General features: G+C 52.2%; 2 protein-coding genes across 2 annotated transcripts; both read right to left on the reverse strand.

Moving 5' to 3' along the window:
• Positions 1 to 644: 644 nt before the first annotated feature.
• LOC120694711 (rhomboid-like protein 19) lies at positions 645 to 4,463 on the reverse strand. The gene is made up of 8 exons (XM_039977920.1): positions 4,135 to 4,463; positions 3,709 to 3,833; positions 3,206 to 3,266; positions 2,339 to 2,505; positions 2,135 to 2,246; positions 1,845 to 2,047; positions 1,632 to 1,760; positions 645 to 919 (listed from the first exon to the last, which is right to left on the reverse strand). The coding sequence occupies exons 1-8, from the start codon at positions 4,177 to 4,179 to the stop codon at positions 820 to 822; spliced, it is 942 nt and encodes a 313-aa protein (XP_039833854.1). The 5' UTR covers positions 4,180 to 4,463; the 3' UTR covers positions 645 to 819.
• Positions 4,464 to 4,731: 268 nt separating this feature from the next.
• LOC120694712 (BTB/POZ and MATH domain-containing protein 1-like) lies at positions 4,732 to 9,059 on the reverse strand. The gene is made up of 4 exons (XM_039977921.1): positions 8,360 to 9,059; positions 7,120 to 7,468; positions 6,194 to 6,470; positions 4,732 to 5,389 (listed from the first exon to the last, which is right to left on the reverse strand). Exons 1-4 carry the CDS (start codon positions 8,833 to 8,835, stop codon positions 5,214 to 5,216), a joined length of 1,278 nt encoding a protein of 425 aa, XP_039833855.1. The 5' UTR covers positions 8,836 to 9,059; the 3' UTR covers positions 4,732 to 5,213.
• Positions 9,060 to 22,944: the final 13,885 nt, after the last annotated feature.

Raw genomic sequence — 22,944 nt, forward strand, 5'->3', positions numbered from 1 at the left:
GTGGGGACCTGAGTCTAGTTGAAAGTGTTGGGTGTGAAATTTAACATATGCTGGTAGTTTGTGTTAGCTCTTGGATTTCTAGGATCAGTGCCAAATAACCTACCAAAACTTCCCTATGTGGGGCTCCATGTGAACTAAGAAATATGAGTATTGAGTTGTTTTGATTTTGCTTCTCTATTTTTGTGTAGCCTGCTGGGAGCAATGAGGTAGAGAAAAATTGCTAGGAGCAGAGGAGGAGGCCGCTGGGAACAAAGAGGCAGCAAAGGATTGTTGGGAGGAAGGAAGCAAGCTGGGGCTCCTTTTTAGAAGCGTCGTGCTGTAGGAAGCAACAAGGAACATTTTTTTAAGGCAACGGTCAAGTGACCTGCATTTCACTTCTCAGTGCATTTCACATGACCGTTGAAAATCTGAAATCTGAATGCTCGGCGGTTGGAGCCGTTGGAGCTATGTCACCTGTGTCAGTGTTATATTCTTTTTTAATGCATAATGCTTGATTCTTTCCATGGGACTTGTTTCTCTATAGAAGCAAGCTCACAGTGTCTCGTACCCAGTTCTATAACTGAATTTAATGCATCAACCAACTAGGAAACCAACACTGCGGACGCTCTTAGTGCTTCATTTGTCGATTACAGAGAAATCTTGGGGGCAAAAATGGAGCGCAATGCTTCAGTATTCTCAATTACTGACGATAAAAACCAAGGTGAGGCATGGGCTGCTGAAGGTAAATACATGTTCTTCGTTCTTTCTGTCCTTCAGGAAATCACAAGGGCACGCAAGTCCCAGGGACTCGCAAACAGCATAGCTCGTTGCATAGAAGACTCAAACTTTATCAGCGGCATCCAGCGATGTGCCCTCCGAACTTCTGACTGCAGCCAGCTTCTCAGCTAATCTTTGCTCCAGCGCACGTTGACCCCTCTCTCTGCAAAGAGATAAACAATATTTAGCCAGACCGAATAGAAGCACGATACGCGAAACAAGCAACTGGTAACAGAGTTGTATCATATTAAACCACCAATTGGTGCTACAAGCTGGTGCAGCAATAGAACTAAAACTAAAAACATGACAGTCAGCAGGAACAAATGGTGACTCCACTTCCATTCCAAATTATATCTCGTTTGACTCTTTTAACCTCAAGTTTGACCACTCGTCTTATTCAAAACAATTATGCAAACATAGTCAAATTTAAGTCATTCTTGAAGACTTGTATTGATAAAGCAAGCCACAATAAAAGAAGTGATATTTTGCACAAATTTTTTAATAAGACGAGTAGTCAAACTTGGGGTAAAAAAGTCAAACGGCCTATACTTTCAAACGGAGGGAGTAGCTCCCAAACTTGACAGCTGCAACTATGTAGTATGTAGTGTACAGAATCAATGAGGTAGAATGCAGTATCATGACATGAACCAGATGTGAGTGATATTAACATAGTCCAGAAATGCTAGTTAGTGAAAAAAATCAGGGAATGGAAGCAATATGATGGTGTTGTTTGTACCGAAGGATTGTGTATGGACAAAATCATACGGGAAGGATAAACTTATACACTGATAAAACTAGAGAGAGAGAGAGAGAGAGAGAGAGAGAGGTAAAAAAGTATTGCACTGATAAAACTGAAGAGGGCCACAAAAGCTAACCTCCTCCTGTTTGCCTCAATCGAATCTGAACCAGGCAATGGATCTAAAGTTTGTCCCCTGGCGTCAGATCTTTCGAATCTTCCACAAAGGAGCCTATGGAATATAGATGCTATTGGGTCCAGAATTGGTCTGCATGTTTTGGTAAATTTGTCAGAAGATACTTCAGTGAAATGCAAAATATCTTAGAGCTTGTATAGAGGGAAAATGTACTACCTTAGAAATTCAGGGAAGAAGCTTGAGAAAGAGAACTCCACACTTGGGTCTCCTTTCAGGCCTGTTTCGAGTCTCTTTTGGAAGTAACGCAGGTAAATCCAACTCATATAAATGCCAAACAGCAAAACTGGGAGATAAGACATCAAATCCTTTACGAAGAAGCTTACAAAAATTGAGATCAGTGCAACAAGAGATGGAATCCACTGATACCCAGAAAAAAAAAAGTTAGCCAACAATAATGATAGCATGAAAATTAGAGTTATTTAACATCGAGGATTGCAGAAACAGGCCTTTGCTTTGATCTTTAGCACAAAAAGATTAAGCTCTTGATCTGGTAAAAGCTGTTTAATGCCCACCAACAATCCTGAAAGAACTCCATAGAATCCAGAAAGAGGAGTATAGCTGAAAAATCAGACAGTAAGAACACCAACGTAGGACTCGATAAGAAATATCAAACACCATGCTCATAAGCTTCTAGAGAAACAGTTACTTACAGGTAGATCTCTTGCTGAGTTATATAGTACAGCACAATAGCAGTTATGAAGACACATGCAGAAGTTGAAAAGTTCACAATAAATATGAACTTTGATAATTCTTTTGAACCCCATAAAGGCTCTAACAACTTCCCGAATAAAAGAAGACCAATGGTGCTGACAATCACCTGGAAGAGTATTGCTCATGTGAGTTTGAGGGAGCTATGATATGTTCTTGACAAAAATGGTATTGTCAAAAAGTCTATAATATTTGAAAACTGTGACCAGTCGTTGAATCCACAAATGTCATGATACTTTAATTAGCACATAAACAGCAATGACAGAAGAAACACTCCAAAGCAAAACAGTTATAAAACAGACAGCAGTATTTCCATCCCCTAATAACCTAAGATGACATTCAAGTTTACAACGCACATCTAAAAGAATTATCAGTAACAACTAACAAGAACCATGCTATATGCCCACAATCATAACAAGAGAAAGCTGGAAGCAAATTAAGACAGTGTTTCTCCTAGTTTTAGTGCAACTGATTTAATGGTATAAGGTTACATCCAAACAAGCAGAAACCGGAAATCTGTACTATAGTTTAACCCCTGCATGAATTGCAACCAGATCATCAAGAGTTTAGGGCTAGCTGCTTCTGCTGATAGCTGAAAGCGTTCTTAGCCCATCTATGTGATTTGGATGTACTCCCCTTTCACATGAAAGTGAAATATGGACATGGAAACAATGACATTTCAGGTAATTTAGCCCCATTAGTCATCTTTAGATAAAAATAAAAGGACATAGCGTAAGGATGGTTATGAGGTATAAATAATCAGAATTTGGTTCTCTAGCCCCTGAATAAATGGTAGGATGAAAAATTACCCCCGGAATTGTTTGCTCCACATAGCCAGCAGTTATCAGGTTCCAGGCAAAAGGGATCGTCCTGCAGACAAAAACCAGATAGTTCTGAAAATGAAACTTCTGAAAATCAATGTTCACATTTGGTTTAGTGATTCTCTCTTTAGAGAATATATCTGGTATTTCACTTCATACGTTAAAACATCTTTCTATGTGCACCAGATGCAGTGCTGAATAAAATCTAGTGGCGAGACCAACCAACATGTATTTTTTTTATCTAAGACACTGACTAATTATTATCATTGCAACAACTCAGCATTTTAAACCAACATTCTAAATGGATGTGCTGGTTACCAATATTAGTAGATGTCCTCAGCAGTCAGTATCTGTAGAAGATTTTACCGAGTTACTGTGAAACAACTTGACATCCAGTGGAAACTCTATATGGTCGAAACAGCTCGAGGGAAAACTAGGAGCCAAGCAACTAGTAGAACTGTAGAGGATCTTGATGGGTACTGAGCTTCTACCTTGCGGGAATAAGCGCGAGGTAGGTTACAGCCGACGGGAAGAGCTGGACTACAAGGTGCACAAGGAGCAATATGACGGCGAGGCCCTTGCACAGCTTCGTGTATCCTCTGAAGAAGCTCCCACTCTGCATTTGTGAATCAGGCCGCATCTAATCAGTGACAAACGCAGAGACATCCCGTGATTTTTTACCATACAATTCCGTCGCTGTCCAAGTGTCCATCATGTAGCAAACAACAAATCTATTGAACTGTAGAGGAGAGCACGCCAACACGCTTGGAAATTTGAATCGAATTGATCTTATACGACAGAATATTATCAGATCAGACAGGGCGCCCGGCTCGAAGCGCCCGAAACAGATGGGCATGTCACCGGATCTAGAGAGAGAGAAGAGAGATGGCATGGGAGAGGGAGGGAGGTTGAGGTACCCCAGCCGGAAGCGAGGGCGCCGGAGGGGAGCTGCCGCTCATCATGGTGGCGGCCGTTGCCCGACGAGATCAGGAACGCCGCTCCTGCACCCGCTGCTGCGATTTGCCGCCCCGGCGACTCGGGAGACTAGCTGCCTGCTGGATTTCTCGCTCGGGATCGCAGTGGAAGACTCTACAGTCGAGAATTGGCGGTGGCCTGAGTGCCGAGCAAGCAAAGCATGTGTGGTTGGGTTGGGTTCGGAAACGTTCAGAATTCAAGAATTGTTTCAGATCGATGCTTCCCAATGTGAACGGCAGATCCTGCCGGCCTGACCAAATGCATGGATTGCATCCCCATCCGCCCCACCCCCCCACCCCTAGCTTAATTGCATTGCGTTTGGTAACAAAAAAAAACCTAGAGGTTAACTTTTACTAGAAAAAAATGACAAGCTTAACGACAGAAAACCACGAAAGTGTTCAGCTGCAACGAAGTAACGAGCCAGGGATGCCAGTGTTTTTGCTACATGTTGATTCATCATCTAATTTCCTCACAGATCACATGAATATGAGACATCGGACTAGCACAGGTGAAAGGACAAAAAGATCAGAGTATGCAAGTGAAAGTCCAAGAATGACCACAGATACATATTTCATTGCATTTCATCATTTCAATTGAATACAGTCAAATACAGATGACTACGAATCGACAAATCTGGCCTAGCACAAGGTGAAAACTTGGTAAAATGAACATTCTGCGCTGTCATCCCCACTTGATCAAACCTTTGCCGTCATCCCCACTTGATCAAACCTTGCGCAAAAGCACCTTTGCCGTGCCACCTGTTTGCACTTATGACCACAGGCTGCGACGCAACCATGCTTCGCAGCAATACAATTGGAGTACACTAGTCAGTAGGATATATATTAGCCATAACTCGCTCCACAGTTGCAGCAATAGGGCTAGGAAGAAAGGGTGGAAGTCGCAAAACACACAAACACGCTACAACATTCATGATATGGCACCACAAAAGCACCTGATATAGGAAAACATTTTACAATGAAAAAAGACACAAGGATCTCTTCTAGGCTCATCTGGGCAGCCGTTAGATTCTTGGTTTCACACGTCTTCCATTGGCATCGCCACCATCAAGGACTTCAGTTGAATACAAGCAGGGAGTGACAGAGTGCTCTCCTACCTTGGCCACATACTCAAGAAGCTCGGTCAGAAGGGACGGGCAGCTTTGCTGCAAATAATCAAACCCATCGGTTTGCATGACAGCTGCAACAAAAAAAAACATGGTTAATCAGATGTTGATATATGAAATCGAGTACCTATTAATGGTCACCATAGAAGTGATATGCCAGTAAACAGTCCATGATGCCATCACTCACTGTGTTCACACTTCACAGCAACAAAGTGCACTACAGTTCTAATTATTGTTAAATTTTTCTAACATTCAAGGACTACGACGTTACTGTTTACTAACTTTCACGGAGTACAGGGATAATTTTCTTAATACAGGCATGGATCACAAAGTTACATTTTCTATTATTCATGGTCTGCAAAGTTACTTTTTCTCTAACTTCTGTGAGGTACAAAGTTAATTTTCTTAATATAGGATTGCAAATAAACAAACTTTCCTTTAGAAATATGGTGGGATCAGATGTCATTCTAGGAAAGCTTTGAGGGTTTTCTGTTTAAGACTAAATGGAGAGCCCTCTCCATTTATTTTGCAGCAAGCATCACATGTGACAACTGATATAAGCAGTAACTATCCAGCTGCAAATAGCTACACAAGTCTACAACATGCTACCCTAGGGCCCAATTTCAGTGGCACATGGCTTAGAAGCTGCAGCAGCGCTGCAGCTAAGGCAGCCGAACAGGGCCAGCAATCTATAGCTAATTTTTAGTTTTCCAGCTGATCATATGAATGTGATCTAGAGTAAGGATTACTATTCATACACTCATGAAACTTTTTAGCATGCAAGACAGCTAGCTCATCTATTTTCATCTTCTAGAGCTAACAGCTTCCATGAGAAATCAATACAGAATCAAGCCAAGATTTAAAAATTTGTTACTTGCCTTTCAAATTCTCAGGCAGAGCTACGAATTTCAAGCAAACAGTTTTTAGCTGATAACAGTGGTGCTGTTCAGCCAGCGCCAAAGTGTTTGCAACTGTGTTTATTGCAACATCTTCACACAGCTTAAGTTCACAGAGCAACTTTAATCTCTCCAATGCATAACGGTCCGCAGCAGCAAGCAAATGCTGAGCCATCAAGGTGGATACCCAAGTTGTATTTACACCAGTAAGTTCTTCAATATCCGGCAACTCATCCCAGTACATGAAATGGAGCAAAGCCTGCAATATTTAATGTGTTTAGATCAAGTAAGTCGGCAGATGATGACAGGCAAGAAAAAAAAAGTACAACATACTTCTGCGGAACAAAGGACTGTTAAGCTAAGTGGACATACAACGGACCTATAAACAATATCATACAATGGAACCTGTAACACTAGTTGAACTTGACCCCTTCGCTGTAGCTATTAAGTGAAACTGCTTGCTAGTAATCCCTCCATCCCAAATTATTAGTCGTTTCGATTTTTATAGGCGCATAGTTTTTGAGATGCATCTAGATATATGTTGTCTAGGTGTATAGCAAAATTTATGTATCTTGAAAAGCCAAAACGACTAATAATTTGGGGCGGAGGGAGTAGCATATATTGCATCACTGAAATATCCTAAACATGGCGCACACCAGGCAACATCAGTAAGTAACTATCAAACAGAGCATCAGTAACAGTAAGTAACCTTTGTTTGCTTGAGTACTGATTTAAGAATTTTACAAGTTGGGAATAGTTAAACCATGTCTATGTTCTTGTTGTTTATATTATATATGCTGTTAACAATGTGCATGCATTTTTTTAACCAAATATAATGCAATAAAATAGAAGAAAATGGGTGGCACAAAAAAGATGTAACAAAGTGAAACAGGGAGCCAGAGGGGTACCTTGAATACTGGAGCCTCCATGTCTTCAATCTTAATGCACTTCATATTCTTATCCTTCATAGGACCAAAAAGTTGTGCCCTAAAAACTGGAGACCGAGCCGAAAGAACAACCTTGTGGGCAGGAAACATCTCGCCATCAACTTCAAATGTAATGTCGGTTCTCTTTCCACCTGTCAGTAGCTGACCAATATGTTGAGACATGTTGGATGGCGGTACAGGTATTGTGTATATCTTTGGTCCTTCAGTATGTGATTGCACAACACCAACAGTGCAGTTCACTAAAAGGCAATCATCTTTAAGATAGTCTGATGTTTCTAGGGCAGACCGTTTGAAGAAACGTTTGTAGCCCCTGCATGCACAGAAAGACAAGTTACTACCAATAACTAGTGAACAGAAAGAATAATCCAGGAAAGAAGACACAAAACAACCACACAGCCAGTTCAATAGGATAACGGATGAAATAATGAGCAATCCGAGAATCACCATGAGACCAATGATCAACACATACATCAAAAACTGAAAATAAAAGCAATGCTTACTGTGCTGTCTCAATTGATCATCGCCCAATATATGTAGCACACTAGCACTAACTTACAACTCATCAATAAAGTAATATTACAACTCCGAGTGCCAGATATAAGGACAGTAGGGGCAAGCAATCTAAGAAACATGGAACTGCATAACTAAAAACGCAAAACCATCTCATCCAACAAAATGTTCACACAGCAGCCCTCATATTCTGATAAAGAAATTACAATAAGTGCACATTAGCACAAGTAACATCAAAATTTCATGTTAATAGTTACAACATGATAGTAAAGCAACCCCTTCATGACAGATATAAACCCATCAGACTATGGTAATATAACACACAATTTCCAAATTTGCAGAGAAAAATCATGCATATGGTGACAGAACTCCTAGAATCTGGACCAGTTAGATTTCAAATTGAACTATGAGGCATTAAGAATAAGAATTCACCCAAGGACATGCATTAAATACAAATTGAGTGATAAACCTAGTACCTAGAAGGTCTACCAGACACTAGTACCTATAAACACAAATTAACTGATAAACTTAGAAGGGTTACCAGCCTACCACGTACATCAGCATCTCTAGAATTCCCAACATAGAACTAAGTTTCACCAACATATCATGTATCTTACAGCGCATATAGCAGTTCCTACTGAAGAGAATTAGCAAACCCATCTAACAAACGCACAGGCTTCGGAAGACTCACCACATGCTTCCGCGGTACTTGAGGGTGTAAGGGCCGCTCTCGAGCGACCTCCCAAAGTGGGTGTGCACCTTGTCTTGCCCCTTGCCGCTCTGATCGACGAGCGTGAGCTCGAAGAGCGCGCGCACATCCGTGCCCTCGCTGGCGAGGGCTATGAAGAGCGAGACGTAGGCGGCGCCGTCCTCCGCGCTCTTCCCGTCGGGGTAGAAGTAGATCGCCCAGTCGAATCCCCCCACGGAGAAGGACTCGGAGGCGATGTACTTCCCGACCCCGATCCCCTTGGAGAGGGAGTAGCCGGCAATCTTGAAGTGGTGCGACCCGTTGACGGTCTTGGTGACCGACGTGGACGCCGTCTCGGAGGGGGCCGACGAAGGGGAGGCGGAGGAGGAGGATGCGGCGAGCGGCGGGAACGGCCGCCCCGCGGTGGCCCCGGCGGGGGAGGAGGACGGGCCGCCGCGGCAGACACGGCCGGCGCCCATCGGCGGGGGTTCAAGATCAGGCAAGGGTTCCGCCCCGAGCGGCGGCGATTCGGCACGGATCGGACGGATCGGGGCGGGGCGCGCCGGATTCCGGCGCGATGGCGTGGGGATTCGGGGTGCGGAGGGAGATCGATTTGGGGGAATTTGGGGCGGGGAGGAAATGATGGCGACGACGCGACGGAGGAGGAAGAGGAGGTGGTGTTTGGTTTTGTTTGGTCCGGGTTGGGTTTGGGACTCTGGGTGGGTTAGTGGGTAATTAAAGCGGCTCGCGGTGGGTCGCGGGGGCCGGGGGCCGGGGGCCGCTGCCTTGTGAGACTTGCCGACTCGGCCCGGGGAAGACGCCGCGCCGACCTGGCGCAAGCGCAAACATGCAGCCATGCAGGCGCTGCCGCTGCATCAAGACTCGTGCCGTTCAGGATACTCCGACGACGAGATGGCGGAGGAAGCGGGTGTGTTTGTGTTTTGTTTGGTCTTTGGGTGGGAGAACACTTTCGGTGTTACCAGATCTTTGCGTGTTATCATGTTACTAATTTTAATTATAATTTAATTTGTGCATAAAAAATTTATCTAAAACTATGACCGGATAGAGCACATAAACATCTACTATCATACAAAGTTTCTTTTTACACATATTTTTGTTAATGCTCAAACTTTACATGATGGTATATGTTTATATGCTCTATTCATCCATATTTTTGGATAATTTTTTATGTACAAATAAGTTATAATTAAAATTAGTAACACAATAACATCCTAAGGGCCGGTAACATTGGATATGCTCTCCTTTGGTTGGGTAATTAAAGGGTCGTCGCGGTATTTGCATTGCGAGTTGGGACCCTCGACTCACCCCAGGCAACGGGCGTGTGCCGCCATGCCGACTACCAACCTTGCAGGATGGAGCTGCCGCCTTGTGGGGTCGGTCACAGCCTCGCCGGCTACAAGGGAAATTTTGAGTCGTGTAGGGGAAGGCTGCGAGCACCCAATGCTCTCTCGGTCATATTTGTTTCACCGATTTTGAATGTTCAATTTTGATAATCCGAAAGTTAGATAACTTTCAAAATTCAGAATTCTAAGTATCATCTGATTTTTAATATTTTAAAATCAAAACTTCAAAATCGGTCGAAAGCCGAAACAAACGAGGTCCTAATCTCCAGGCCTTACGGTGCTCCCGTGCACCGGGGCAGTTGCACCCATTAGATGCATCTTGTGCTGTCTAGATGAAGCTACTGTGTGTTACTTTTGCACTCAAAATATGGAGGAGATAGAGGCTAAGATGCAAAATGTGCATCATGGTCAGTGTAGTGCATCTACCCTCCATGGTAAATCCAACTGATGCAATTGACTGGGGTGTGCGGGTGCACCTGACAAATCGGGTGCATCAGGACATGCCATTGGCTGTGTCGATATGGAGATAGTTAATTGTGTAAATCAGTGACTAAATATTGCTATTGAAAAGGTTAAAAAGAAACCTTATCATAGTAGTTCTTCTACCTCTTTATTATGAAAGACCAAGTTGATGTGTTTTGTTCAAGATCTAGAAAATCAGGAATTTTTATTAAAATAATGATTTTATTACAACATGCTATTCTTTTCATTCTTTATCTTCGAGGAACCGCCATGGTCTTCTAGACTCTAAAAAAGGTCTAGACGTGTTGCTTCATCGTAAATTGATTCACCTCTACAAGCACTGCATCATGATGGAAGAATGGTGAGATATTTTGGTTTTGGTTTTGTTTGGTTCGAGTTTACTTTGTCGTCTTGCAGTTGGAAATTGAAAATAATTCAAGCAGGACTATGCAACTCGGGTGCTCGGAGATTGTCCGGCCGTCGCGTTGTTTTTCTCTTGAGGGAATTTTCATTCCATTAAAGGAGGAAAAAAATTGGTTCTATAGCACCGAAAGAACATCATTTTCATAAAATACCACTGAAAAACCTCCATTCAGTAAAATAGCAACGAAAGAATGAATGTTACGCAAAGTAACATTCCGTCATTTTTCGCTAACTTGTCTGTCACCTCCTCTATCGCCTACGTGTTCTTATCTTCTTCCCCAATGTGATTCCCCGGGCACTGCCGATCGAATTCGCGCCCAAATTAGAAGTATCCATGTGTTCTTTTTTGGGTCAGTTGGATCCATGCCACTCCAATTTCTTGAAATTGGATCTCATGTTGAAAATCACGCCATTGAGTGGCGTGATTTTCAACATGACACCCAATTTCACGGAGTTGTGGTGGCATGAATCGAATTTTCCCTTCTTTTTTTAGCACACGAGCAAGGAGGCAAGCAGGAGGTGGAGGAGTGGGAGGTCGGTCTGATGCAGATAAAACGTGCCCAGCAGGGACAGGTCATCCTCCTCTTGCAGACCGTCCTCCTCTCGGCCACAGCTACTTTCTCGATCAAAATTTGTCGCGCCTCCGCTTGAAATCCGCCCAATTCCTCATGCATGCACCATCACAGAGCCTAATAAACCAATCCATTTGAGCCGTTTTGAGGCAAACCCCTCACCGCCATCGCCACATCACTGTCAGCTTCAATCTTCGGCCACCGTCGAGCAAAAAGATTACGATCGTCCAGCAGCCATAGCTACTGCACGTTCTCTTACTTCCCTAGGACCTTCTTGCCCCCCTCAATCGCCACCTTCTTCAGCTTGGCTGCCTTTGCCCCTTGCGGCTGTACGTCGTTGCCGTTGAGATCGACAGTACCAAGTCGAGCGAGCGGTAGCGGAGCGGTTTGGACGCCCGCGCGGATCCGACCGACTCCGGCACCGATGACCGGAGTTCCGACGAGAGGCGCCAGACCCGACAGCGGTAGGACGCCAGGCTGAGCAGCAGCGGTTCGCCTGGGTGTCGGGAGGCATGGGTAGCCCCTCGTGGTGCTAATGATCTGCTGGCCTATGGAGTACCTACCCATCCTCACCTGCCGCCGGGCCAGCCACCGCCACCGTTTGCTGCCGTCGCCTTCCAATGGTGGTTGGTAGGTGTGTGGTCGCCGGCGAGGTCGCTGACGGCTGGAGTGGTGGAGGGAGGCAGCATGGCTTAGGGATTTTGAGTTTCAGGGGACCCATGGCCCGCCAGGTTTAGAGGAAAAAGTGGTAGTGGCGGCGGCGGCGGTTCGACCGGTGGCGTGGTGTCGGGTGCCACAATTAGGGACACCCTAATTGGAGTACTAAAACCACTTTCGAAAACACAAACACATGTTAAGGCAACTGGGCCCACAAAGGCCCCCGACCTCCTTCCAAATCTGGAAGAGAGGAAAGGACTCAAAGAAGCCCAGCATGTGGCCCATTCGCACCCCTCTCAGGCCCACCGAACAATCTCCGCCCCGCTCGAGGGTAGCGAATCTACCCTCGGGCGGGTCACTCATCTCCGCCTCGCTCGAGGGCTCCCCTCGGACCCTCGACCGCGCAATCGCATTTCCGCCTCGCTCAAGGACAGCGGACCTGCCCTCGAGCGGGTGGCCAGTCTCCGCCTCGCTCGAGGACAGCGGACCTGCCCTCGAGCGGGTGGCCAATCTCCGCCTCGCTCGAGGCCATCTCTCGGCACAAGGGACAAGTGGCCCCGCCGCCCAACCGACCGCCGTACAAAGGCATTAAAGGCCAGCTACTCCGCCACGGCTCAAAGGACGGGCGGCGTCAGACTGCCACTCCCGCAGTGGATGTGACCGGCGTCCCGTCCACTGACCCCGGTCACCGCTCTGCCACCCCAGCCGCTATAGCAGCACTGTGGAGCATTCAACGCGGTACAAGACAAGTTGGCGCCGCCCCCGTTACTGTCACGCCGACATCAACCATCCGAACACACCTCCCCCTGGGGAAGGGGTCTGGCGATGTCACGTGCCCTTCCGGGAGGGGCACTCCGCATGCGCGGACGGTCCCGGACCTCCCTCTTGTGGGGTCCGGGACTTCCACGCGCCCCCGGACCTTCTAGTGCGCACGCTCGCACCCCGACCAGGGGGTCCGGGACCGTCCCACGCCATTACTACCGCTGGGACTCTGCAGGACGGCCGCCGCCATCTCCACGAGACCAAGGACGGAGCCCAGGATGACGGCGACGTGCGTCGCCTTCCCACAGTACACTTCCTACAGTGCTCGACCACTGTACCCGCGATTTAGGGGAAAACGACGACTTCCGCGCCCCTACACTCATGTACGCCGCCCCTCCTTACAACTATAAAAGGAGAGGGTGGGCTTCCTTTTGGAGAGGCTGATCGACTCTCTCCAATCAAAGGTTGGAAGTAAGTTCTCTGAACTCCCCCTCAGAGGACTCTCAGCACGACTGAGCACTCATCTCAACCAACTCCACCTCTAGCAGAGACTTGGGAGCTTCTCTCCCTCTCTCGCCTCGCTTGTATCCCCTACTACGAGCACTTCGGGTGCAAGATAATACAGTGCCCTCGCACACCCCCTTTGCTGGACGTACGGCCCCGCGGCCGGAACCAGGATAAAACCGTGCGTTACTGTGATTGCCTCTTGCATCATCATCTGGGACGAGGAAACACGCAGCATTTACTAGTCGGGATTCAGGCCCCACGGGTCGGAACGCCGACAGTTGGCGCGCCAGGTAGGGGCGTTGCGTGACTTTTTCTCTCTTTTTCCCACTTGATCTCCAGGAATGGCGAGCAGATCGAACCCATACCCTATGGGTGTTTCGGATCCGTTTCCAGCGGGACGCGCGATCTCGTTCGGGAGTCTCGAGTTCAGGACAACCGGCAACGGTTACCTCATGCAGCTCCTCTCCTCCGAACGCAACCTCATCACTCCGACTTCGCCAGCCCGGCGCAACAGGCGCTCGGGTCAGCGTTCGCGACAAGTACGCGCGGAGCGGCGTCGTGCGGCACGCCACAGCTCCCCCACGTGGGTCGAGGCTGGCGTGTCGCAACTCAGCATCACGACCAATGGGGCAACCATTTCGCCATCGCGTGCCTCGGCGTCATCTGCGCCGGCACCATCGCCTGCGGCAACACTAGTGCCTCCCAGGGGGGACTCGACTTCGGCGTCGCCCTTCCCCTTCGGGATGCGCAACGCTGCCGCCCACGCCTCGTCAACCGTCGCTGACTTGATCGAGCATGGGGATCTGCCGGGTTATCATCTTCGGTCGATTCGCAGCCCCATCGCGTCATCTCCTGACGAATCCTACCCCGAGATGGCGAGCTCGATCGCCGACGACATCGACTTCTTCATGACCAACTTCGTAGCCGAGGAGGCCGAGGACTACTCCGGGGCCCGCGACCCCGACGCTCTCCGCGCGTTCCAGCTGGCGACGGCCTACTGCCTCACCTGCTCCGAAGACTCCAGCGAGGGGGATTTCGATCCTTCCCGGGAGTGCTTCATGGTGGACCTTGCGGACGAGCAAAATGACAACGCCCCAGGCAACGACGGGGAAGCCGGGGCGGACGCGCGGGCAAAGCAATCAGCGAACCCGCCTGCAGCGCCTTCCTCGTCAAGCTCGGCGGCGCGACAGGCCCAGCTGGCGCAGCTCAAAGAGCTTCAAGCCAAGCTCGACGAGCAGCGTCAACAAACCCAGGAGCTACGCGCCACACTCGAGCAGCAGCGTGCCGTGCCTGGTGCACACGCCCAGGCGGCGGGACGTGTTGCCCGGGAGCGCATCCTGGCCGACGACAACGTCGACAAATCTCCGGAACTGAAGACGGCGGGCGAGAAGCTCGTCGCTGCGGCTTACCTACTCCAAGCTATGCCCGAGCCATCGACACCTTCGGGCCGCAACCTGCGCCGCGAGGCACAGGAGCTCATCGAGCAAGCTGCCGTGCAGCAGGCCGAGAGTTCTGCGTCTCGCATGCGCTCGAAGGCCCCGTAGCAGTGTGATGGGACTGCGCACCAGGACCGTGAGGTCTCCGTGCACACACCCCCAGCGGCGAAGGGCAAAGCAGCCGTAGCGCCCGGCGCGAGGACACCCTCGGTGCACGAGCGCATCGGGAGAGTTCCCGTAAGGGAGCGAATCCGTGACACTCGCGGGCACGCTGGCGACGGCGACGCCCGCAACGTCATCGACGGCAGGAGGTACACCCCTCGACGGGGTGGACGCTTCGACCCCGAGCACGACAGGGGTGAGTCACCAGAGCCTCCGGGCACCCGGGTGTTCAGCCGGGAGATTCGAACCGCGCCTTTTCCCCCGCGCTTCCGACAACCCAACACCCTCGTCAAATACTCGGGCGAGACTGATCCTGCAGTCTGGCGTAACGACTACCGCCTAGCATGCCAGCTAGGTGGCGCGACGGAGGACGCGGCCATCATCCGCAACCTTCCTCTCCATCTTGCTGACGCCACACGAACGTGGCTTGAGCACCTGCCTGCGGATCAGATCCACAACTGGGTCGATTTGGTCCACATCTTCGTGGGCAATTTCCAGGGCACGTATGTTCGCCCTGGGAACTCTTGGGACCTCAAAGGGTGTCGCCAAAAGCCCCGCGAGTCCCTGCGTGACTACGTGCGACGCTTCTCCAAGCAGTGCACCGAGCTCCCCAACGTCACCCACGTCGAGGTCATTAACGCTTTCCTCGAGGGTACGACGTGCAGGAACTTGGTGCATGAGCTTGCGAGAAGCCGACCCGTTAACACCAATGAGTTGTTCGACGCTGCCACCAACTACGCCGCCGGCGAGGAAGCGGTTGGTGCCATCTTCGATGACAAATCGAGCAAGCGCAAAGACGATGCGCCCGCGGAGGGCGGCAGCGTCAAACCCAATGCCCCCGCCAAGAAACTGAAGCGGGGGAAGAAGGGAAAGAAGCCGGTCCCACCAAGCCAGCGCAGGTCAAGACAGGCAGGGGACTCCGAGGAGGCCTTTGCAGCTGCCCCATACCGCAAGGGACCTCGAGGCCCCCCCCGAGGCGGTGGTGGCCAGTTCGACGACATGCTTAAGAAGTCGTGTCCTTACCACAAGGGCCCGGTCAACCATACCCTCGAGCAGTGCGAGATGCTCAAGAAATACTACAACCGCGTCGCGCATCGCGACGAGGACAAGAAGAAGGATGCTGGTGACAAAGGTGGAGATGACGAGTTCCCCCCAGTGGAGAACGCCTTCTTCATCTTTGGAGGAACAACGACGAATATGACTTCTCGGCAGCGCAAGCGTGAGCGCCGCGAAGTCTTTTCCGTTACCAAAGCCACGCCATCCTACCTCGACTGGTCGAAGGATACCATCGCCTTTGGCCGCGAGGACCACCCCGACTACGTCCCGCATCCGGGACGGTATCCGCTCGTTGTCGATCCCATCATCGGCAACACTCGCTTCTCCAAGGTGCTCATGGACGGAGGCAGCAGCCTCAACATCATGTATGCCCCTACCTTGGAGCTCATGGGGATCGGACTGGACAAGCTTCGCCCCAGCAAGTCGCCATTCCATGGCGTTGCGCCGGGGAAGCGAGTCCAACCCCTCGGCCAGATCGATCTGCCTGTATGCTTCGGCACAGCCGCCAACTTCCGAAAGGAGGTTCTTACTTTCGAGGTGGTGGGATTTCGAGGGTCCTATCATGCCATCCTTGGTCGTCCTTGCTACGCCAAGTTTATGGCTGTCCCCAACTACACCTACCTCAAGCTCAAAATGCCGGGTCCGAAGGGCGTCATCACCATCGGCTCTTCGTTCAAGCACGCCTACGAGTGCGACGTCGAGTGCGTTGAGCGTGCGGAAGCTCAAGCGGAGGACGAGGCCCTCACAGCCACCCTCGACAAAATGGCGAGCGAGGCCTTAGACTCCACGCACCGACACGCCGGGAGCTTCGAGCCCGCCGAGGGTATCAAGAAAGTACCCCTCGACCCAAGCCACTCCGACGACAAGGTGTTGCAGATCAGCGCCACCCTCGACGACAAATAGGAAGTGGTGCTCGTCGATTTCCTCCGCGCCAACGCAGATATCTTTGCGTGGACCTCCCTCGGACATGCCTGGCATACCGAGGGAGGTCGCCGAGCACTCTCTTGATGTCCGACCCAACTCCAAGCCGGTGAAGCAGCGCCTAAGACGCTTCGACGAGCTCAAGCGCCGGGCGATCGGCGAGGAGTTGCAGAAACTTCTGGCGGCCGGATTCATCAAAGAGGTATTCCATCCCGAGTGGCTAGCTAATCCGGTATTAGTGAAGAAAAAGAGTGGAAACTGGAGGATGTGTGTGGACTACACTAGTCTAAATAAGACATGTCCGAAGGTTCCCTTTCCCTTGCCACGAATTGATCAGATTGTAGATACTACTGCGGGATGTGAGCTCTTATCCTTTCTTGATGCTTACTCCGGTTACCACCAAATCAAGATGAAAGAGTCCGACCAGCTCGCGACTTCTTTTATCACACCTTTTGGCATGTACTGCTACGTTACGATGCTCTTTGGCCTCAGAAACGCCGGAGCTACCTATCAACGGTGTATGCTCCACGTTTTCGGAGACCATCTCGGCCGGAGCGTAGAGGCATATGTCGATGACATCGTTGTAAAATCCAGGAAGGCGGACGACCTGGTTGCCGATCTCAGGATCGCATTCGATTGCCTACGGGCCAAAGGGGTAAAACTTAACCCCGAGAAGTGCGTATTCGGGGTGCCTCGAGGCATGCTCTTGGGTTTCATTGTCTCCCAGCGGGGCATCGAACCCAACCTTGACAAAGTCTCGGCCATCACTCGGATGGGACCGATCCAAGACTTGAAGGGGGTACAGAGGGTCATGGGATGCCTAGCGTCCCTTAGCCGTTTCATCTCGCGTCTCGGCGAGAAAGGCTTACCCCTGTATCGACTCTTGAGGAAAACCGAACACTTCACGTGGACCCCCGAAGCTCAAGAAGCCCTCGAAAGGCTGAAGGCATCGCTCACTCATGCTCCCATTCTTACGCCACCTACGGACGGCGAGCCCCTCTATCTGTACGTAGCTGCGACGACCCAAGTGGTCAGCGCGGTGATCGTGGTTGAAAGACAAGAGGAGGGTCAGGCTCTGCCCGTCCAGCGGCCGGTGTACTATATCAGCGAGGTGTTGTCCGAAACCAAGACACGCTATCCGCAGATTCAGAAGCTGCTCTACACAGTAGTGCTAGCTCGACGCAAGTTGCGCCACTACTTCGAGGCTCACCCCGTCACCGTTGTCTCGTCTTTCCCCTTGGGAGAGATAGCTCGCAACCGGGAAGTCGAGGGTAGAATTGCCAAATGGTCTGTGGAGCTGATGGGAGAGACCCTCGCCTACGCCCCCCGCAGAGCGATCAAGTCCCAAATCTTGGCTGACTTCATGGCTGAGTGGACGAACACTCAGCTACCCCCAGCACAAATCCAGGGCGAATGCTGGATTATGTACTTCGACGGGTCGGTGATGAAAACTGGCGCCGGTGCCGGCCTCCTATTCATCTCACCCCTCGGAGAACACATACGGTACGTGATCCGCTTGCATTTCCCTGCTTCGAACAATATGGCGGAGTATGAGGCCCTCCTCGGTGGCCTCCGCATCGCCATCGAGCTCGGCGTCAAACGCCTCGACGTGCGCGGTGACTCTCAGCTTGTCGTCGACCAAGTAATGAAAGAGTCCAGCTGTCACGACCCGAAGATGGAGGCATACTGCAACGCGGTGCGCCGCCTCGAAGACAAATTCGACGGTCTCGAGCTCAATCATGTCCCGCGCAAGTACAACGAGGATGCCGACGAACTGGCCAAGATAGCCTCGGGGCGGACCACTGTCCCCCCGAATATCTTCGCTCGCGACATCGCCAAGCCCTCCGCCGAATTCAAGGACCCGCCGGAGCCGGGCCCCTGGTCCACCGGGTCCCCCGGCGGGAACCCCCCGGCGGACGGGGTCGAGCCCATGGACATTGACTTTGGGACCACCTCCGCGGACGAGGCCGAAGCAATGGAAGTCGACGAGGCCCCCACCTCGCGAGACTGGCGCGTCCAGTACCTTGACTGGATGATTCGAGGGATCTTACCCTCGAACCGTGCTCAGGCACGGCGCCTCGCCAGGAGGGCCAAGTCCTTCGCTCTAATCGACAATGAGCTACACAAGCGCAGTCCCTTGGGCGTCTTGCAGCGATGCATCCCCCTCCCCGAGGGCAAGGAGCTGATCCGCGACATCCACGCTGGCATCTGCGGCCATCACGCCGCGCCGCGTACCCTCGTGGGCAACGCGTTTCGGCAAGGATTTTACTGGCCCACCGCGGTCGCCGACGCCACCGACGTCGTGCAGACCTGCGAGGGTTGCCAGTTCTATGCTCGAAAAACACATCTTCCGGCCCATGCTCTGCAGACCATCCCCATCACGTGGCCGTTCGCCGTGTGGGGGCTGGACCTTGTCGGTCCGCTGAAGAAGGCGCCCGGGGGCTTCACCCACTTGCTGGTGGCGGTCGACAAGTTCTCCAAATGGATCGAGGCTCGACCCATCGGCAAGATCAAATCCGAGCAAGCAGTCCAATTCTTCACCGACATCGTCTTCAGGTTCGGGGTCCCGAACTCGATCATCACCGACAACGGCACCCAGTTCACAGGAAAGAAGTTCTTGGCGTTCTGTGACAGCTTCCACATACGTGTGGACTGGTCGGCTGTGGCACACCCACAGACGAACGGGCAAGTGGAGCGTGCCAACGGCATGATCCTCCAAGGACTAAAGCCAAGAATCTTCAACAAGCTGAACAAGTTCGGCCGGAGGTGGCTCACGGAGCTACCCTCGGTCATTTGGAGCCTGAGGACGACCCCGAGCAGGGCCACGGGCTTTTCTCCATTCTTCCTGGTCCATGGTGCCGAGGCTATCCTCCCCACTGACTTGGAGTACGGATCGCCGAGGCTCAAGGCATATCAAGAGCAACGAAACCAGCGAGCTCGCGAAGACTCGCTGGACCAAGTGGACGAGGCTCGAGACATGGCGCTCCTCCACTCTGCGCGCTACCAGCAGTCCTTGCGAAGGTATCAAGCGCAGAGGGTCCGGCGCCGAGACCTCAACGAAGGGGACTTGGTGCTAAGGCTTCGACAAGACAACAGGGGCCGCCACAAGCTCTCACCTCCATGGGAAGGACCGTACATAATCGCCAAGGTGCTCAAGCCCGGCACGTACAAGCTGGCCAACGAAAAAGGCGAAGTCCTCACCAACGCTTGGAATATACAACAGCTACGTCGCTTTTATCCTTAGCATTTCAAGCTATTTGTATATTGTTCGTACTCGCATTTTCAATTTCCCGAAATAATAAGGAAGTACGCTTTACTTATTGCTTTTTGGGAACATTCCCGACCCTCGAGGGCTCGGGCGCGCACGAACATCGAGGTATGCTCGGCTTTACCCTCGGCAAAACTGAGCCTCCCTCGGGGGCTACTACGGGGGGAACCCCCGAACGTCCCCAAAAAGTCGCCAATGTTTTTTCGAAATATCTCCGTCTCGACCCTAAGCTTCTCGTATCCTTGGAAAAAACGGACGCGAGGCATAAGCAACTACGGTACGGGGCTGGCCGAGTCGTGGGGCCGCCTACGCCTCCGGGATACGGCACCCCCCTCACCACCCTACGCCTACGTTGCTTATGAACGCGAACTTCCTCGCAGATGTTTATCTAAGTCGCATACGAAGAACACGGAAGTAAAGTAAAGAAACACAGGCTCGAACACACAAGGCCTCGACGGGCCACACATTCAAATTACAAAAACAAATCTCTTATATTCATAAAGTGCGATTACAAGGCGCGACTATGATAAACACTAATCTATTTACAATGGGCTTCGAGGCCCAACTTTCCTACAGGCATCCATCCTCCCCTGCGGGTCTTCAGGGGCGTCGAATTCAGCGATGGGAGGGATGTCTGCCTCGAGCTTCTCGGCGAGGACGGTGGCAAATTCCTCTGCGGCTGCGTCAGCTTCATCCATGATGACCGACGCGGCGTCCGCATCCGCATCATCGGGAACGACGTACCCCGACGACACCCTCTGGAGATCCATGAGGTAATGCGTCGAGGCCACGGCGAGAGCCCGCAGGACACCGAGGCGGAAGGTACTCTTGGCGTGTTCGGCAATCCGGCCGCCTAGCGCGCGCAGGCGGCTGATCACCGAACTACCCGAGACGGCGCCCTCCCCCTCGAGCTCTTGACACACGCTCACGGCGGTCTGCTCCAGCTCAGCAAACTCCATCTGTGCCGCCGTGAGCGCGGTGTGGACCGCTTCCTTCGCCGCGGTCTCATCCGCCACCTTTTGCCTCAGCTCTGAGCAAAGGAAATCAACATTAGCCACGAAAGAAAGCAAAACGACGGAAAATCGAAGGTACTCACCCGCCATGTTCTTTTGCGCCTCCTCCCTCTGGGTACGGGCGGCCTCCTCGAGCGAGGAAATGGAGGCTTCCTTTTCCTTAAGGCTAGCCCCCATATTCTGGAAGGCCACCTCCCTCTCTTCGAGGGCCACACCCTGTTCCTGGAGGGTCCCGGCGAGCGCAACCACGGCCACCTCTTTGTGGAGGAGCTCGGCTTTCTGCTGCTCAAGAGTGGCGCCGAGGCGTTGCAGCTCGGCGCTCTGCGCCTCCGCCTCCCGAGCTCTCTCCTGGGCCTTCTCCTCCGCTGCCGCCCTCTGGACGTCCCGCTCACCAGCAACCCGCGCCAGCTCCTCCTCCAGCGCCCGCTGACGCGCTCCCAGATCGGCCATTTTGGTGTTGGCGTCGATGTTTTTGAGCACCAGCTCGGCGTTGTGTTGCCCGAGCTGGCTCATCTGGGAGTACAGCCGGTTCATCTCGATGCTCTTTTGGCGCGAGATTTCCCTCAGCTGCTGCAAAGGGGGAGGGTATGGGTGAGGACGCGTAAAAGCTAAAACCGAATCCGAGCAATTTTCGGGGGGAAATATTTACCTGGCTGACCTGGTAATCCGCGTTCTGATGAAGCTGATAAGCGCGGTCGAGGGCCTGCAAGATCTCGCGCCCAACGCCCATCTGCTTGTTCCAGGCCTCCTCCTCCTCCTGCTCCTTGCGAAGGAACTCTGAGGGGACACCGGTCTGAGGGGACACCGGACGGGACGATAACCCCGAGGTGGCTCCCCTCCGACGCCCCCGCTTCGAGCACGCCCGCGCTGGCCGACGCGAACTCGGCAATATGTGCGGCGGCGCTCGCCGCAGCAGCGGGGTCGATATCCATCGAGTCCCCGTACTCCTCGCTGCTGTCTGGCAGCTCCACCACCGCCGTTGCGCCCCCCTGCGCCGTGGGCACGGGCACTATCGCGGCGGTACCCTCGTCTCGGGCCTCGGTGGGCTCCGAGATGGGGGCTCCTTCTACCGCTGGCGCCTCTTGCGCCATTTCTTCTGCGAGACCCTCGCCCTCGGCCCTCGAAGGCTCGAAGACGGGGGTCTCCTCCGCAGTTTGGCCGGCAGGGTGCTCCTGCGCGCCCCCGCCAGTTTCTCCTCCTATGTCCGGCCGGGCGGCGATATCTGCGTCACCCTGACCGGCCTCAACATCAATGACCGCTTGGGCGGCGCCACCGGCACCGCCCTGGCTGGTCTCCTCGGCGTCGGCCGCTTGAGCAGCCGCCTCGGCACCACGGTGGCCGGCGTCACTCTGACCAGCGTCACCCTCCTTCTCCCGGGCTTGCTGCGCCGCCTGGGCCCCTCGGGCCACTGCCTCCCGTAGCCTAGCGGCCGCCGCCTCGAGATCCAAGGCGGGCGGGGGCTGCGGCGCCGTGTGCGGAGTGCTGCGAGCCCCGGTCTTGAGAGCCTTGGCCGGGGCAAGCCGCACTGCATCCTTGGGAACGGCCCCGGGGCTGGAAGTCAAGAGGCACGAGTTGAGCGGGATCGAGAAATTTACCAAGTACATAACAAAAAACGAAATCCAAAATGCTTACCCAGATCGAGCACTCATGCTCCTCTTCCTCGTGGCGCTCTTTCGAGCCTGGGGCATCGGGCTGTCCCTCGAAGACTGCCCCGAGGGCGCCCCCCTCGTGTCAGCCCGATGGCTCGAGGCTGCCAGCACGGACGACTCCTCTCCCGCCGCGGCCTCGTGGCCGCGGATCAGCACCTGGGGCGCAGGCGACCCCTCGCCGGTCGCCGGCGAGGATGACCCCCGTACCGCACCCTTGAGGGTGGGATTCGCCGATGACCCCGCTACGGCCCCCGGCTCCTCTGGCGCCACGGTTGCTCCCTCTTCCTCGTCCCACAGGTAGAACGGTAGGGGGCTCGCGCCCTCCCCGTCCCCCCT

The sequence above is a fragment of the Panicum virgatum genome, chromosome 2K (assembly GCF_016808335.1).
Source record: "Panicum virgatum strain AP13 chromosome 2K, P.virgatum_v5, whole genome shotgun sequence".
Classification (NCBI taxonomy): domain Eukaryota; kingdom Viridiplantae; phylum Streptophyta; class Magnoliopsida; order Poales; family Poaceae; genus Panicum; species Panicum virgatum.